General features: G+C 43.2%; 2 protein-coding genes across 5 annotated transcripts in view; one reads left to right on the top strand and one right to left on the bottom strand.

Moving 5' to 3' along the window:
* fryl (furry homolog, like) overlaps nucleotides 1–16,114 on the bottom strand; it is a 107,727-nt gene that overhangs the window by 88,068 nt on the left and 3,545 nt on the right. The window lies entirely within an intron of this gene.
* Nucleotides 1,087–5,163, top strand: LOC114462197 (uncharacterized). The gene is made up of 3 exons (XM_028444894.1): nucleotides 1,087–3,026; nucleotides 3,251–4,478; nucleotides 5,135–5,163. Exons 1-3 carry the CDS (start codon nucleotides 1,452–1,454, stop codon nucleotides 5,161–5,163), a joined length of 2,832 nt encoding a protein of 943 aa, XP_028300695.1. The 5' UTR covers nucleotides 1,087–1,451.

Raw genomic sequence — 16,114 nt, 5'->3', positions numbered from 1 at the left:
TCATCGCATTCTGTAAAGTTTGGCGACCAACTGGGTCAGAAATAAACAGACTTCTCAAGACTCTGCTGACTTCAACTGAATATGCCCGCATTCAGATCTTCATCGAAGCACCCCAAAATGCTGGGCTACGTCAGACGGTTTTGGGCTGGAACCCCAATGGAGACTGGGAAAAGCACGTCCAAGCCACCGCCGCACTCCTCGCTCAGACTTTCAGCGTCCGCGTGGACATGAGGCAAATTCAGGCCTGCACGCAGTTACCTACTGAGCGGGTTGACGACTGCAGCCGCAGGCTGACAGCCTGTGTCGACACCTTCAGCGGCCACGTCAAGCCGCCACAAGGCTACAACACACCTGATGAATCATCCTACGAGGCCCTAGCCAAAAGCTTCCTCGTATCGGGGCTCCGCCCCTCTCTCCGCTCCACAGTCGAAACAACATTGATTGGTGGATGGCAAAAGAATCGTTGGACTGACATTTTCAAATACGCCTTACATGCTGAGGACCTTGAAAACAAAGCAAAACAAGGCAATGATGGACTTATGCTGGCAAATGCCTTCCCCGCCCTCACGTTGTTCCGACAACACCAAGACCACACTCAACGACATGATGACCGTGGTAGGATAAAAGACAAGTGCTTCATCTGTGGCGCACCAGACCACTGGTCAGACACATGTCCTCATAGAAGAAAGCCCAAACGCAACAACAAAAAACGCTACCCTGCCAAGCGGAGACCTGAAGGTCGCCCTCCAAGGGAGAACGACCAACAGGCAGATTGACTGGCGGACGCGGGTTTGGGAGAAGCCGTGACCGTCCAACCGAAGGATACAATGCTTACTCCTCCGACTAACAATGCACCGGACACATCATCCATTTTAGCCCCAGACACACATTCTATAGAACTGATTAACACAAAGAGACACGCGTTGCAACACCCGGATTTTCACACTGATGATGAGTTATTTAGGCTTTTTCCAGACCTAGCTGAAGAGGTGCAAGCTCAAAAAGCCCTCCAAAGAGATTTGTTGCATGAAAGGTTGTTTTTTGACTCGGAGGCCTCCCTTGATGGGCCGACATCATGTCTGTTCATGAAGGCCGACGCCTACGAAAGGTTACCGGTAACCAAAATCATTGTTAACGGTACTCCGCTTCAGTTTTTGATCGACACTGGCGCGACAAACTCGGTGATTAAACTTTCCGAACGCTGCCGTCTACAGCTCATCCCATCTTTCGTTTATTCGATTTGTGCTAATGGTGCTACTTCTCGCGAACCCGTGTCCACACCTGCTTATTGTATTTGGCCAGCAGGGAACACACACTTCTCCCATCAATTTGTGGTTTCAAACGACTGCCCAGTGAACCTACTGGGCAGAGACCTGCTTCTTAAACTTAAGGCAGTTCTCACCTGCACCGATGCCGGAATCGAGATCTCACGACCTTTAACCCCAGCACAAATGTTCCTCAGACTGTCAGACTCTGTAGAAGAGTCCGCTGGCACACTTTTTGTTTACAACTGGTGGGTTAGTTTTGATGATGCATGCACGCTTAAATTTTGGGCCGCACAACATGTGCCCAAGCACCTCACATTTAAGAAACCTGAGTACAGCCACTGCACAGTACACGTCTCACAACACCCAGACCATCCCTTTGCTGAGACCTTTTACGGGGACACCTGTATAAATGACACCTTAACCGCCGACTTTCTCTACTTTGACTCTCGACACGCTGCTGTTGCTGTACAGCTAACGGAAGACCAACTACCTTTGTTTGACGTACCCAACTCTTTTCCTCACATCACGGTGGCAAAAATTCCTAACCTTCAGTGGAAGGACTTGGGCCCTTTTGTTCTGCGCTGTCATCTAACCAATGACTGGCAACAAACTGAGGACCTTTTGACGTGGTATTCACCAGCCGCGAGTGCCCATCGGGTTAAGGCTCCCCCACTGATCATTGACTGCCTCCGTTCGGTTTTTGCCATCAGCCTGTCCACAGGCTATCGACTGACCTCGCTGACAGCACCGCAAACAGGGGACATCTCACCCCTGCTGTCTTCAGTGCCATCTGGCCTATGGGCCAAACACAAGTATGACGTTGGCCTCATCAGAGACTGTGCTCCTGTGGTGATCACACCTAAGTCCTCCTACAGGCCCCACAGGAAACAGTACCCCCTTCGACGAGATGCCTTAGATGGTATCCAACCGGTCTTCGACTCTCTTTTAAAAGAAAAGGTGATTGTGCCATCTGCCGACTCCCCAGTTCTGACCCCCATTTTTCCAGTGATGAAGATTCGCCCAGAAGGCCAACCGACCGAGTGGAGGTTTGTGCAGGACCTACAGGCTGTTAACTCAGCCATCATCCCTCCTGCTCCCCTTGTTCCAAACCCCCACACCATTCTTTCGCTGATTCCATCATCAGCGAAGTACTTTTCGGTTGTGGACCTGGCCAACGCATTCTTCAGTATCCCAGTACACCCGGACTCACAGTTCTGGTTTGCCTTCATGTTTAAGGGACACCAGTACACGTGGACCAGACTGCCACAAGGTCTCACGTGCAGCCCTCACATTTACTGTTCTGCCCTTGAGCAGAGCCTCTGTTCCCTTGTCCTCTCGCAGGGATCTTCCCTGCTTCAGTATGTTGATGACATACTCCTTGCAGCTCCCTCCAAGGAACAGTGTGAACATGACACTATATCTCTGCTGCTTCACCTTCATGAACATGGCCACAAGGCTACACTTTCCAAACTTCAGTTTGTCCAGGAGGCCGTCCAATTCATTGGTCACTCCATTTCACGTGACGGGAAAACCTTGTCCAGCAAAAGAGTGGCTTCCATTGTCGCTCTCCCAAAACCTGCGACCAAGAAGCAAATGCTGTCCTTTCTGGGCATGTGCTCATTCTGCAGAAACTTCATTCCTGACTTTTCAAGCTACGAATGTCATTTGAGGGCAGTGGTGAAAAACTCACCCCCTAAGGCCCTTGTCTGGACCCCTGAAGCCCTCCGTGCTTTTGAGGGCTTAAAAACGGTTCTCCAGGGGCGGTGTGTAGCTCAGTGGGTAGAGCGCCCGCCCCATGTACGGAGGCTGTAGTTCCTCACTTGCAGCGGGTCCAGGTTCGATTCCCGGCCTGGGACCCTTTCCTGCGTGTCATTCCCTGCTCTCTCTGACCCCCTTCCTGTCTAGCAACTGTCATATAAAGGCCACTAGAGCCAAAAAAATCTTTAAAAAAAAAAAAAAAAAAAAAAAAAACGGTTCTCCAGACATCCCCTACGCTGGGCATCCCTGATCTCCAATGCCCTTTCACACTGTTTGTGGATGAAAAGGGTGGTTGCATGACCTCCGTCCTGTGCCAGCTGCACGGGGACAAGCTGAAACCCTGTGGCTACTTCTCAAAGAAACTTGACCCAGTTGCAAGAGCCTTTCCGCCCTGTCTGCGCTCAGTCGCGGCTTGTGAGGCTGCTGTGTCCTCAGTTCGTGAAATCACTGGCTATGCTCCCCTGCATCTCCATGTGCCTCACTGTGTCACCTCCATTCTGAGGGACATGCAGACCTCACACGTCTCAGCGGCCCGCTGGCTCAAGTACCACACTACCCTGTTGGGTCTTCCTGATGTGCATGTCCGCCGTTGTTCTACTTTGAACCCTGCTACTCTCCTACCTCTCCCGGAGGATGGAGAGCCGCACTCTTGCATTGCTGCCCTCTCTCAGGTCCTGGTTCCTCGCCCTGACCTCTCCTCTGTCCCTCTCACTAACTCTGACTACATTTTCTACGTGGATGGCTCTGCATCCCGGGACCCTGACACCGGGACTAACAAAGTGGGCTTTGCTGTTGTTTCTGATTCAGCCACTGTTTCCTCTTCCTCGCTCCCTTCTCACTACTCCGCCCAAGCCGCCGAACTCTGTGCTCTCACCGAGGCGTGCCGCCAGGCCTCAGGTAAGTCCGCTACAATCTACACTGACTCTCGCTATGCCTTTGGGGTAGTGCATGACTTTGGGGCGCTCTGGAAACAGCGTGGGTTTCTCAAATCTGATGGCTCTCCTATCCTTCACTCTACCCTTGTGTCTGCTCTTCTCGATGCTATTCAGCTACCTTCCTCTGTTGCTGTTTGCAAATGTGCAGCTCACTCCTCTGCTACTGACAACGTCTCTCGTGGTAATGCACGCGCTGACGCGGCGGCCAAGTCTGCGGCCCGCACATGTGTTCCTCCCTCTTCTTCCTTTCTCTCCACTCCTCAACCAGTCGCCTCTCTGTCTGAACTCTCCGCCTTTGTCACACCAGCCGACCGCCACAAATGGCAGGCCTCAGACTGTCACCAGGTGAGTGGGGTTTGGTACGGCCCCGATTCAAAACCTTGCCTACCGACTGCTCTTTTCCCTGCTTATGCTAAATTGACACACGGTCAAGCCCATGTGTCAAAGGGTGGTATGATATCAGCTGTTCAGACAGTGTGGTACACAAAGGGATTTTCTTCCTTTGCAGCTGAGTTTTGTCAGAAATGCATGATCTGTGCTAAAAACAACCCAGGCAGAAAGAAACCTTTGACTAGCCAGACAGCCCATCCTCAGCCATCCATGCCCTTTCACCACTTGCAGATGGATTTTGTTGAGCTAACACCATGTGAAGGAAAGAAGCAGTCTGGTCATCATAGACATGTTCTCTAAATGGGTAGAGGCCTTTCCAACCAAACACCAGACAGCCACAGCAGTAGCCAAAGCACTACTAACTGACATCATTCCTAGGTGGGGCATTCCATACAAAATCTCTTCTGATAACGGCACACATTTTGCCAGCCAAGTGATAACAGAGTTGGGACTAAGATTAGACATGGATCTTAGAAAACACTGCAGCTATCACCCTGAGTCCGCTGGGGCCGTAGAAAGAGCTAACGGTACTCTGAAAAACAAGTTGAACAAGTGCATGGACCAGACAGGGCTGAACTGGATCAAAGCTTTACCGCTTGTCCTCCTTCAAATGAGACAACAGGTTCATCCAAAGTCTAAACTTTCACCCTTTGAAATCCTTTTTGGACGCCCACCCAATGTGGGTTTATCCCCCTCAGTTTCGTCCTGGGCTGAGACAGCGCTCCAGGATGACAGTTTGATAAAATACTGTGCACAACTCTCTACGATTCTTACTCTCAACAGGTCCAGAGTACGAGCGGCCCTCCCACTGACTACCACCGAGAACCTCCATGATATCCTTCCAGGTGACTTTGTGATCGTGCACAACGCGAGACGAAAAAGGTGGACCGACCGAAGGTGGATCGGCCCTTTTCAGGTTCAACTGATGACACACACGGCTGTGAAGGTCGCAGAGCGAGCCACGTGGATTCACGCATCACACTGCAGGAAGGTGCCAACACCAGTCGACCCTGATCTTGAGGCGACTGGTCAAACGGAGGAAGTACCAACATCACCACTGATCGTGGAACCGCAGTAAGGAGCGTTTCCTCTTTTCTGGATTAGGAGCAGTGTTTTGAGGAGCCTTTGTTTGCCCTGAAAGTTGCAACGAAGGGCAGAAGAAAAAGTCCCCGGGGTTACAAGCTAATCTTTCAAACGGGACATATGGTCTGTTGAAACCTTTGAAATCCAACCTTGAGGACATCGTGGGAGATCACAAGCATTTTCCCGCTGTGATGAAGAGGTCACGAGCCCCTCTGTTTATGCCCCAGGAGCAGGCTGGAATTATGCCACTATTCTGTCGTTTCATGTCACTCGTGTTCTGGTCATCGATTGGCGCGATGGTCCTGTCTGCGGTTCCAGTACTCCTCTGGCTCCTGGCCTCCAGGGGGACAATCGAGGACACTGGACTTGAACCAATGAATGCAAGTGTTGTTCCTAATGTGAATGATTCTTTTTACAGGGTGACTAATGCAAGCAGAAATAGACGCTGGATAAACGATATCGTCCTGCACGACACTTTAGCTGCGACCAATGTTACTCATCCGTTTTTCACAAACACCTGGTACCGATACGCGCACTATCAAGCCAAAAGTAGGGGCCTATCCAACTGTTATGTTTGTTCTTACATGCCTGTGTCATCAACACATCCCCGCTTAACCGCGATACCAATGGATGCTTCCGACTCCTTTTGTTATTTGTCTTACTCTAACTTCGGCATGGGGGACCCCAACCGTTGTTCTAAACAGCCAGTAAAAAAACTGACTATACTGCGCGATGATACATCCTCCGCTATGTATGTAGATTACACGCGAACCACACTTTTTCCCTTCTGTTTCGCCAGAAATGGAACTCGCAAACTAGGCCAGATTCCCGGTCACAATTGCAATTACACTATGGGTCCTGAATGCGACACCGCACATAATTCGCACACCTGTGCCCACGTTCATACACCCGGGACTAATGGCACGTTCAATTTAGCAAAAGGGTTTTGGCTATGCGGTTACAGACTGTATACACACCTTTCCCCCAACTGGGATGGGGTGTGTGCACCCGTGCATGTGACTGATCACACATACGTAGTCTCAACTATTCCCCTTTCGTCACGACGTAAACGCGAATCACACACTCCTTTGGGTTTTGATCCACATGACGCAATCTGGGGCACGGACGTTCCCCCCGAACATAAACTGTGGACGACAGGCCAGAAGGTTACTCTTTCGCTGTTCCCCTGGGCGGGTGTGGGCAAAACACTGCTGCGCGTCGAAACCTTAGACTACAGGTTTAAGTCCTTCGTTAACGCATCATTTTTGGCCCTTACTGGCCTCTCGGGGGAGGTCACGAATATACGTTTAATGGTCCTGCAAAATAGAATGGTTCTAGACCTACAGACCGCGGCCAAAGGAGGCGTTTGCGCAATGGTAGGTGCATCTTGTTGCAGCTTTATCCCGGACAACACGGCAGACGGTCAGATCATAGCAGAGGCAGTCAAAAACATTTCCAGGCTACGCGATGCCATGAATAAGGATAGCTTGGCCGGACCGGATTGGTTTTCCACTCTACTTGCAGGCTGGCGCCCTCTCTTGGTTAAGATCGCTATTACACTGGTGTCAGTTCTTCTTCTTCTCTGTTGCGGTATACCGATCTTGCGTCGTATAGTAGAGGGTTTAGTGCAGAGCGCTTTCCCAAGCCGGCACGTCCGCATAACCGTTCCAGAGATGGAGATCCAGCCTGAGGTGTTTATGATGCATGTTTTTGATTCTGATGATGACTCTGCTCAGTGATGCCACCTACGCATGTTGTTTTATGTGCTATGCTATGCTATGCTATGCTATGCTATGCTATGCTATGCTATGCTATGCTATGCTATGCTATGCTATGCTGACTGACATTGTTTTTGCCATGTGTATTTTCGCTATTAGTGATATATATAGTCCATATTCATTGCCGTGATCGCCAATGATTTTAGTTGCTAAGGGTATTTGATTTTATTGTGATGGCCTCGTCTCACGTAATATTCATTATGTGTTTATGGGGTTCTTTGACTTTTCCTCCTTTTTCTTGCTCCAACTTTGGGGATGCCTGTGTCCCCTGAAAAAAAATAATGCTTATATCCATAGTGTTATAACGGTGTCAATATCATTTGTCCTACGGACCAGGAGGTTGCTAAAGTTACACTAATTTTGATTAATGTTTTATGTGTTTTGGGCTGTGCTTTGCTAAAGATAAACAACTCACTAATTAATTTTGTTTTTTTTTGTGTTGGACTTTGTCCAAAAAGAGTGGATTGTTGGGGCAGAATAATTAGCTATGCTTAATAATATAATTACTTATATATTTTAATCCTTAAGCCTTGGGGTGTAACTTTTCATTGTGTGATTTCTCATGTCTTCAACTTTAACTTGTCTTCACTCTGGGTCAGGACAGCCTGTCCAAAGTTTCAAAACAACCACAAGGACAGACACACACACTCACATAGCACACCCCATACACATTCATTCATACACACAAACACATAGTTCGCACACACCTCCGTTTCCATAGCAACCAGATAACGAGGAGCGAACTGTTTTGACTCAAAGAGTAAAACTGTCTTTCTTTCCATCTCCTGCCCTTCCTCCTTCTCCCTGTCTCTATCCCTATCTCTCGGGGGGGGGAGGAGGGAGGGGGGAACTAAGGGGAGATATACGTGGCTTTAATATTGTGTCTCGTCACTCTGTCTTTGGATCGCCTGGCCAGGGGGTCACCATTTTTGTTTCCACTTTGTATTCTTTTATTTAGTTTAGAATAAAATCATTTTTATTAATTCACCAACTCTTCAGTCTGGTTTTCATCACTTCCCAACGCAGAGGGTGTCATACAGCCAAAACGAGGTAACCTTCCTCTTTTTCCACCTTAACACCTCCCAGAAGTTTAGCGATGAGCAGCAGGGCATGTCTATGACGTGGGCAGAGTGAGGGCACGTTGTGGATCATGTGACCAACCAAGGTAGATCTAAATTATTATTATTTTGTTTTATTTATTATAATTTTGGGCTACACAGATGGACTTTCACACTCACACACACCACACACACACACAAAAGGGCACTTTGGACATAAAGGGACAGGTGCTCAGCAGTACAAAGAAGCTGGGTGAAGAACACAAAGGGATATCATGGAGTATCCTCTGAAGTGAGCGCTGGTTGTGGTTACATGTGTTTAAGTATTTAGGGGGCTCTTGGTCTTCATTTTCTATGGGAACTCTTTTTTTTCTTAATTATCCATTGCATTGGACTGCTAGTGAACACAAATGATGCAAAAAATGCAAAAAAAAGACTCTTCCGCCCCACCCATCCTCTATCACACACACATACATCTGTCTAGAAGTATTTCTTCTTCATTCTTACTGTGATTTATTGTGTTTCTTTGCCAGATGAGGAGGACAGTGATTCACTTGACATTGACATCACTCCGCTAGACATTGAATTTTGGCTGGATTCAGATCTTTCCATGAAAACCTCCACCATTGTTTTGCCATTGTGTTGGGAAGTCACCAGTGACGTTGCTAGGTACGCATCCTGCGTCCCTGACGCATACAAATCTGAAAGGACACAGTAAATCCACTATCCATGCATCCCAGGGACGCATCTCATTTTTCCCCATGAAAAACGACACATTGAACAACAACTTATGTTTAAAATCACAGTAACTACCAAAAGAAACCGAGCGGACCCCTTTATGCATTAACTTAGCACAGACATGATTCCCTTGAGCACATGCTAGTTTAGCTGCTACAACAACAACTAGCCAGTTAACTAGCTGCTTATAATACACACAAACATATCTGCATCATTTTATGTTTTTCAACTGACTGTGCACTGTGTTAGTTAATTTTTTGTACTAAAAGTTTCATAGTGATTGACTCAGTTTATTTGATTTAGTTGATGTTCAGACAAGAAGATTTTGGTCTTTTTTGGTGAGAATTTCTTTTTTGACTCTGTCATGGTGATGAAAATGTTTTGTGTTAAAATCAGCACTTTTATTGATAATTTATTTTTGTACAGCAGGCACCATTTTGTTTACATTTGAATTTTAGTAATTCATTTGCTCTTTTATGTTGCTACAAAACTGCAATATAACCTGCTACTGTGACATTAGTTGTGCAATAAACTTTTCAGATTTGGAATTGGAATTCAGATACATTTTGAACATACATGAATATACCTGCTAATTATAGCCATATCATACCACCATTAAGAGAGTTTAACACTGTAATTTAAGAAATAGAAGAAATCGATTTTTTTATTGGGGATGGGACTCATTGAATTTCCCAGGAACCCTGGTCACTTTGGCAACATTTTTGGAAGCAAACACAAGAAATCACAGTAATAATGAAGGAAGTGTTCACAGTGGAGATCAAAACAAATGATGATTTTACCATCTATTACTTTGTGGCTAAAATATAAGGTCACGCTTGTTCTACCTACTCATGAATTATAAAATTGAGCAAACCTATTTTTCATTGCTCAAAAATGTGAGCGTGTGACCCAAGCAGACCCTGCATCAAAATATTCTTTATTTAGGACAACGACTGAGAAAACGACCAATCTCCAAGAGGCAACAAAATTATAAGGAAGCAGTAGAATTTAGGATAGACGTGTTTCACAAAATCGGAGCTTAACAGCTCTTTGTAATTTTAAAAGGTTAGCTGTACTTAATCTTAGGAGGAAACAAAATGTGCAGGTTAAATTCAGGTCAAAACACTCAATGAAGAATAGGGATGCACCGAAACGAAATTTGTGGCCGAAGCCGAATAAAATATAAACGCTTGGCGGAATACCGCCAAGTTTTTCACTATTTTTTTTTACTTTTCGTTTACTGAATATTAAGACATTTTTTAAATATTCAAGTAGCCTTTGCTTTTCAAATTTATATTAGCCTTTCAAATAAAACAAAACATGCAAAAAAAACTAAAGTACATTAAAGGGGAGGTATGATGAAAAAAATAACTTTATAATGGTTTTGCTACAGTGATATACATCCCTTTAGCCTCATTCAGAGAAAGCAGAAGCTGCTGCTGGTTCTGCAGCAACGCACGCACACTTTTTGGACTCAAAATCCCAGCATGTTGTTTGATTGCGTCATTGCGTCACATTTCAGCCTTGCCTTTAACTCACTAAACCAAAGTTTGAATGTCGCTTTTTTTGCAATATTAGGCCGAATATATTCGGCCACCGAATATTCGGTGCATCCCTAATGAAAAGTCATTCTAACTATTGACTATTTTGGTATGTTACATGGTAAAATGGATTTCATTTATATACCGCTAGCTTTTATGACCTCCGAGGTAGGCCCAAAGGGCTTCACATTTTCAGCTCATTCACTCACCAGTGCGACAGAGCTGCCAAGCCAGGCACTAGTCAACCATTGGGAGCAATTTAGGGTTCAGTGTCTTGCCCAAGGACACTTCAACACAAGCTGTTTCCACTACCCTTAGAAATGCGCAAAATCTAAATAGCGCAATAAAAACTAGCAATGGAAACACCTGAATTTCGAAAAGAAAAAAAACTCAAATATTACAAATGTTTTAATGCATTCATGAGGAGGAATTTCAGAAGTTTCGATATTAAAATGTGTCACAAGAGCGCAATGAAAACACTTTTTCCGCAAATACACATCAAAGAACGTGACGTACGCGGTCAGATGACGTGACATACCTGGTCACATGACCACTCCTATCCGAGAAAACATGGCGCGGTATGAATAGACAGAAGAGGAGACTGAGACATTTCTTAGCATTATATTTAAAATTATTACTGCCACATTAGACCTGAAACAACAAAGAAATAATTATGAGGATGTTTGGAGCGTCCATCTTCCTGCAACAAAGTCTCGCGGGATGAGATTTAACGGGAGTAACGAGGCTCCAGCCCAAAACAACCTTCAATGGAAACATGTTCAAAGCGCAATTATACTTTGTCGACATTTAGAAATATTGCTTTTATTTTGGAAAAATCTGTAATGGAAACCCAGCTACAGACAGTATAACACTGGGATCGAACCCCCAACCTCTTGTCAGTGGATGAGCATTTTGGGGATTTCCACTGGATACGTCTCCGCTGCGCCACGGCACAGATCCGGTTTTTCCCCGCTGTCCGCCATCCGGTAATCCCCACTGGTTGCGTTTTGAGTGCTCCACGGTGCACTCCAGTTGGACGACTGTGACGTCACAAGACAGAGGAGTTCTAACAATATTGATATAATCGCACGAGAACGCAGTTAAATGTATGTTATAAACGCAAAAATAAACAGATAAACAGGTCAGTGTTCCTAACAAAGAGGCACAAGAAGGTTGGACTCTGGATTTGTCATAGCCACATTTTTTAGCAACAGCCAACAGAGAAGAGAAAACTGCACCAGTAAAACATGAATTAAATCAAAGTTGATGCAGTTTACAGTGAATGTGATTTTGTTTTTACACAGTATGACGTTTTGGTGATGTAGTTACTTGAAATATAATCTGAAGTGTTTTATTTTGAAAAGTAACCCAATATTTTATTGCAGAATACGTGCTTAATTTTCCTGTGCTGATTGATGATTCGTGCTCCGGTGTCCGCCAGAAATAGAAGCCCTGCATATATCTGGCGGAGGGCACCAGACTACCACAGCTGGGAAGGAGCAGACACGCACCGCAATGGAATCGGTGGAAATTAACACCTTTTCGATCCCTTCACAATCAGTGAAATCTGACCAACATTACCATCAGCTTTGAGTCACTATAAAACTGCTGCAGAATAAGAAACAAATTGTGGGCCACCTGGCCTTATGACTACAGCAGAAACACTTCCCCTGACATAAATAGTCAACCATGTCAAGCAAGGGTGAAAAAGCTGCATACTACAGGAAAATAAACCAAAAACTCAGAAATTAATCCAACATCCTGCTAGTTCCCACAGTGCTTGGCTCATTGTCAAGTTAAATCTTAACCTGGTATGCAGTGGAGTGCAAACCACTTAGCCCACAGTACACACCTTAAGGCCATCAAGCAAGAGTTGGAGAAAAACAAGAGGGTTCAAGAATTTACTGCACAGGAACCTGGGGAAAAACGATAATTTCAATAATAAAGTAAATGGCAAAAAGTAGCATAGTGAAAAATTCATTGATACTCAAAGTTCATTACTTCAGATATATTTATCAATCCCTCTCCTCTGACAAGAAAATTAACTCATAGTCTATCATAGTCAGTTTTTGAATGGCAACACACACAACTTGTAGTTGCAAATACAAGTTTGAGAACTAAACCATGTTAAAGAGGAAGTTATTGTTTTGAGCTCATTCATCTTGTTGCATTATTTCAAAGGCAACCAGTGTTTGAGGCTTAGCAATTGAGAGATGCAATTGCAATTTTTAAACTATTAGTATTAGTCCTCAGTCTTTTTCTAAGTGACTACATTTACTGTTTAAGTGTCGCCAGTGAAAAGAATCATAACATTGTAGGATGCAAAACTGTGTTTGGTTTTGCATTAATATGCTACTTTCATACATGTGTAAATAAATGGTTTATTTTATAACCTGGGTCTTTATGCACCTTAATTTCATCTGAAATTACCTTTGTTTTTAAATGTATTTAAAAGTCACACTAGTCACTAAAGGCCCACAAACAGAAGTCTGCTTTAAGCTTACTCTATCAGGGAACTACAATCAATTGTTATTTATTTTAAAAAAAAGATATATATATATATATAGCTTTTTCCAGATCTGTGGTTACACAAGATGACGTTCTGTTTCAACACAGTATTGTGTGACAGTAGAGGCTTGGTCACGACACAGTGATGGGTCATCACCCTGCTGGTTGCAGCCTGGATGGAACAGGATTAAAACCTCTTCCTGAGCAGAGTAATAATCTGAAGATTACCCACTACATCCAAGAGGCTCTTACATAAGTGCTCCAAGCGCCCAAAACTCCACTTCTTCCACCGATTGTAGTTGTTTAACAGGGGTCATTTTAGACCAGACATTAGGGCTGCAGTTAACGATTCTTCAGTGATCGAACAAATAACCAATAATCCAACAAAACCATTTCACATGACTTCTTAAATAGATATTACTCCCCCAAGTTTTAATACCAAAATATGTTAAGGGCTTGTCTAACCACAAAATATTTCAACAACAAATAGAGATTCCTTTAAATTATAAGCAAAGTAACAGATTTCATTATCATAAACATTATTTATGCAATAAAGTTTTTGTATGAAATTTGTTTTGTTTTTCAATTTATCAACAAATCATCTTATAAAACATTTAAAAATAGAAAGGTTTCATGCGACTATAACTGAGAGTCAAATACAGCTGAACCGTGCCGAGTTAAATGCACTTTTCACTGAGATGACTCAAACCCAAAAACTCATGGTTGCATTATTTCGATATGCAATTAAATTGACAAACTTATTTCTGTGTGCATTGTTGTTTACGAATCAAGTTGACAAACCATTTACAAACCACCCTTTATAGTTTGTGTCTGAATCAGGAATTTTTAGAATGAACATATTCAAGTATAAAAAGTTTTAAATCAAAACAATACGTTAAATTTAAATAAGTGAATTTTATCAAAGCAAAAACGCATAGAAGCTTACACCCATCATCAAACTGTAATAATAACAAACTGAAGAAGGACAATTTTGTCACTTTTGATGGGGAGCACAACCAGCAAAGATATCAAGTTAAAACAAAACACAAACCTACACTGACCCCAAAGAGTCCTTTCAAAACAACGTACTTATCCCACCCACCACTAACAGCTCCAAAAATGTGCTGTCACTTGGTTCTCATGCTAGAAAAAAAAACAACCTGATTATCATCTAACTTTCTGTGTGAAGGAACTCCAAAAATAAAAAAGTGTGACCACACACATTGGGTAAGGCCAGTGGTGAGCACATATAGTACTTATAAACACTTGGGCTCAACACAATCTCATACTTTTTGCTCACTTAGGAATGCTCTGTTTCTAGTAGCCCTGAAACATCTCTTGTAGCTCAACTCAATTTGCTAATAATTCAAAGTTTGTACATTACCTCACTCCAATTACAATACCAATATTGGGTATTGGCCGATGCCGATATCGAACCGATACAATATCAGCATGAATCATACAAACTTTTATTACTTATTTTGTAGTGTGGAATGTTAGAAAAGGCTTGATCAAGTGATGTTCCTCAGAACAATAGTCAACAATTCAAGTTCAAGTTTTTTTTTTACTGTCAATATATGGTGGGAACAACTGAAGAGGGGGACAAAAAAAACAGGAGATTTTATGCAGTTCAATAAAATCCGATATTTGTTTTCTGGCTGATATCGGACCGATATCCGATATTAATATTGGATCGGGACACCCCTAATATCGATATCGAATATCGGTCAGATTTCAGCCTGAAAACGAATATCGGATTTGAATTTCCCAGTTTTTGCTGCTTTTTTTCCCCAATTCATTTTTTATTTATTTTATTTAATTGTAGAAAACTGTAGATATTATGTTGAAAGTTCAAATGTATGAAACCAATTGGTTAATAATAAATGGGTCAGTTTTTCTCATACCTACTGTTGTCGACTATTGTTCTCTGTTTGAGTAACATCACCTGATCAAACCTTTTCTAACATTCCACACTACAAAATAAGTAATGAGAAGTGGATCAATATCGGTATCTGTATCAGGACATCCTCATTAGGCATTGCTCATTTTGATGCTTCAGCAACGCATGAAAAGAGTTAAAGGTTAATGGCCCTAAACTAATCTGATCAATGGTTAACTTTAACCACAAATACCACATAGAGACCTGCAACAAGGATGTTGCAAATAGGAGTGACAAATACAGCGCTGTCCTGGCTTATTTTACAGTGCTTCGCCTGTTTTCAGCAATAAATCATTCAACAATAGGAAAACAAGCTAAAAATATATATCTAACTGCATATTTTTCTAATTTCTTTAAGGGAATTTGGGCCAAGTTGTGGTCAGAACCAGGCTGTGAGAGTAAATTGGACAATGAGGTCAGGAACTATATGTAACTCCGACCAACACCAAATGACAGGGCTCGTCTGTTGTAATCACTACCTCTTCAACTAAGAGATCATTGCTCTGTTCTAAAAAATTAAATAAAATAAAAAACACGGCAAAAAACAAGTATAAGATATATTAGTTGACAGCTACTCCTTAACTCTTCATAGTTAAAGAAGTAACATGTATAAGAGAAAACATATGGGAAAAAGTGGCATAGCTTAATCGTCAAGGAATCAAAACTATAGCAGAACCATTTAGAAGTTTCCCGAAAACTACTTGTGGACAAAAACAGAGTGGTTTCCTTCAGAAACGGCAAACTCAAACATCAATTATGCTACCAACCTTCTTTCCCAAAGCCAAAGATAATCTCACTCAGCAGTTGATTATGGGTTATTTCTAGCTGGACTCAGTCCTCACGCACTATGCATTTATACCAAATCTTCTGCAATAATTTCTGCATCAATGGTCCTAAATTAACAATAAAAAGGTAATGGGTTGAGACCATTCAAAGCTCAACTATTCAATTAAAGACTAAAGATATACCAATGACAGTCATATTTTGACAATCATGCTTGGATTTTTAAATTACATTCTACACTGCGCAACAGAAACCTCAAAATTACAACACCAGGTTTGACATTTTCAGACTGTACAACAGATGTACTAAAGATAACAGCTAACTGAAGCAAAGAA

The sequence above is a fragment of the Gouania willdenowi genome, chromosome 4 (assembly GCF_900634775.1).
Source record: "Gouania willdenowi chromosome 4, fGouWil2.1, whole genome shotgun sequence".
NCBI lineage: Eukaryota > Metazoa > Chordata > Actinopteri > Blenniiformes > Gobiesocidae > Gouania > Gouania willdenowi.
This window is presented reverse-complemented; position numbering and strand designations above follow the sequence as displayed.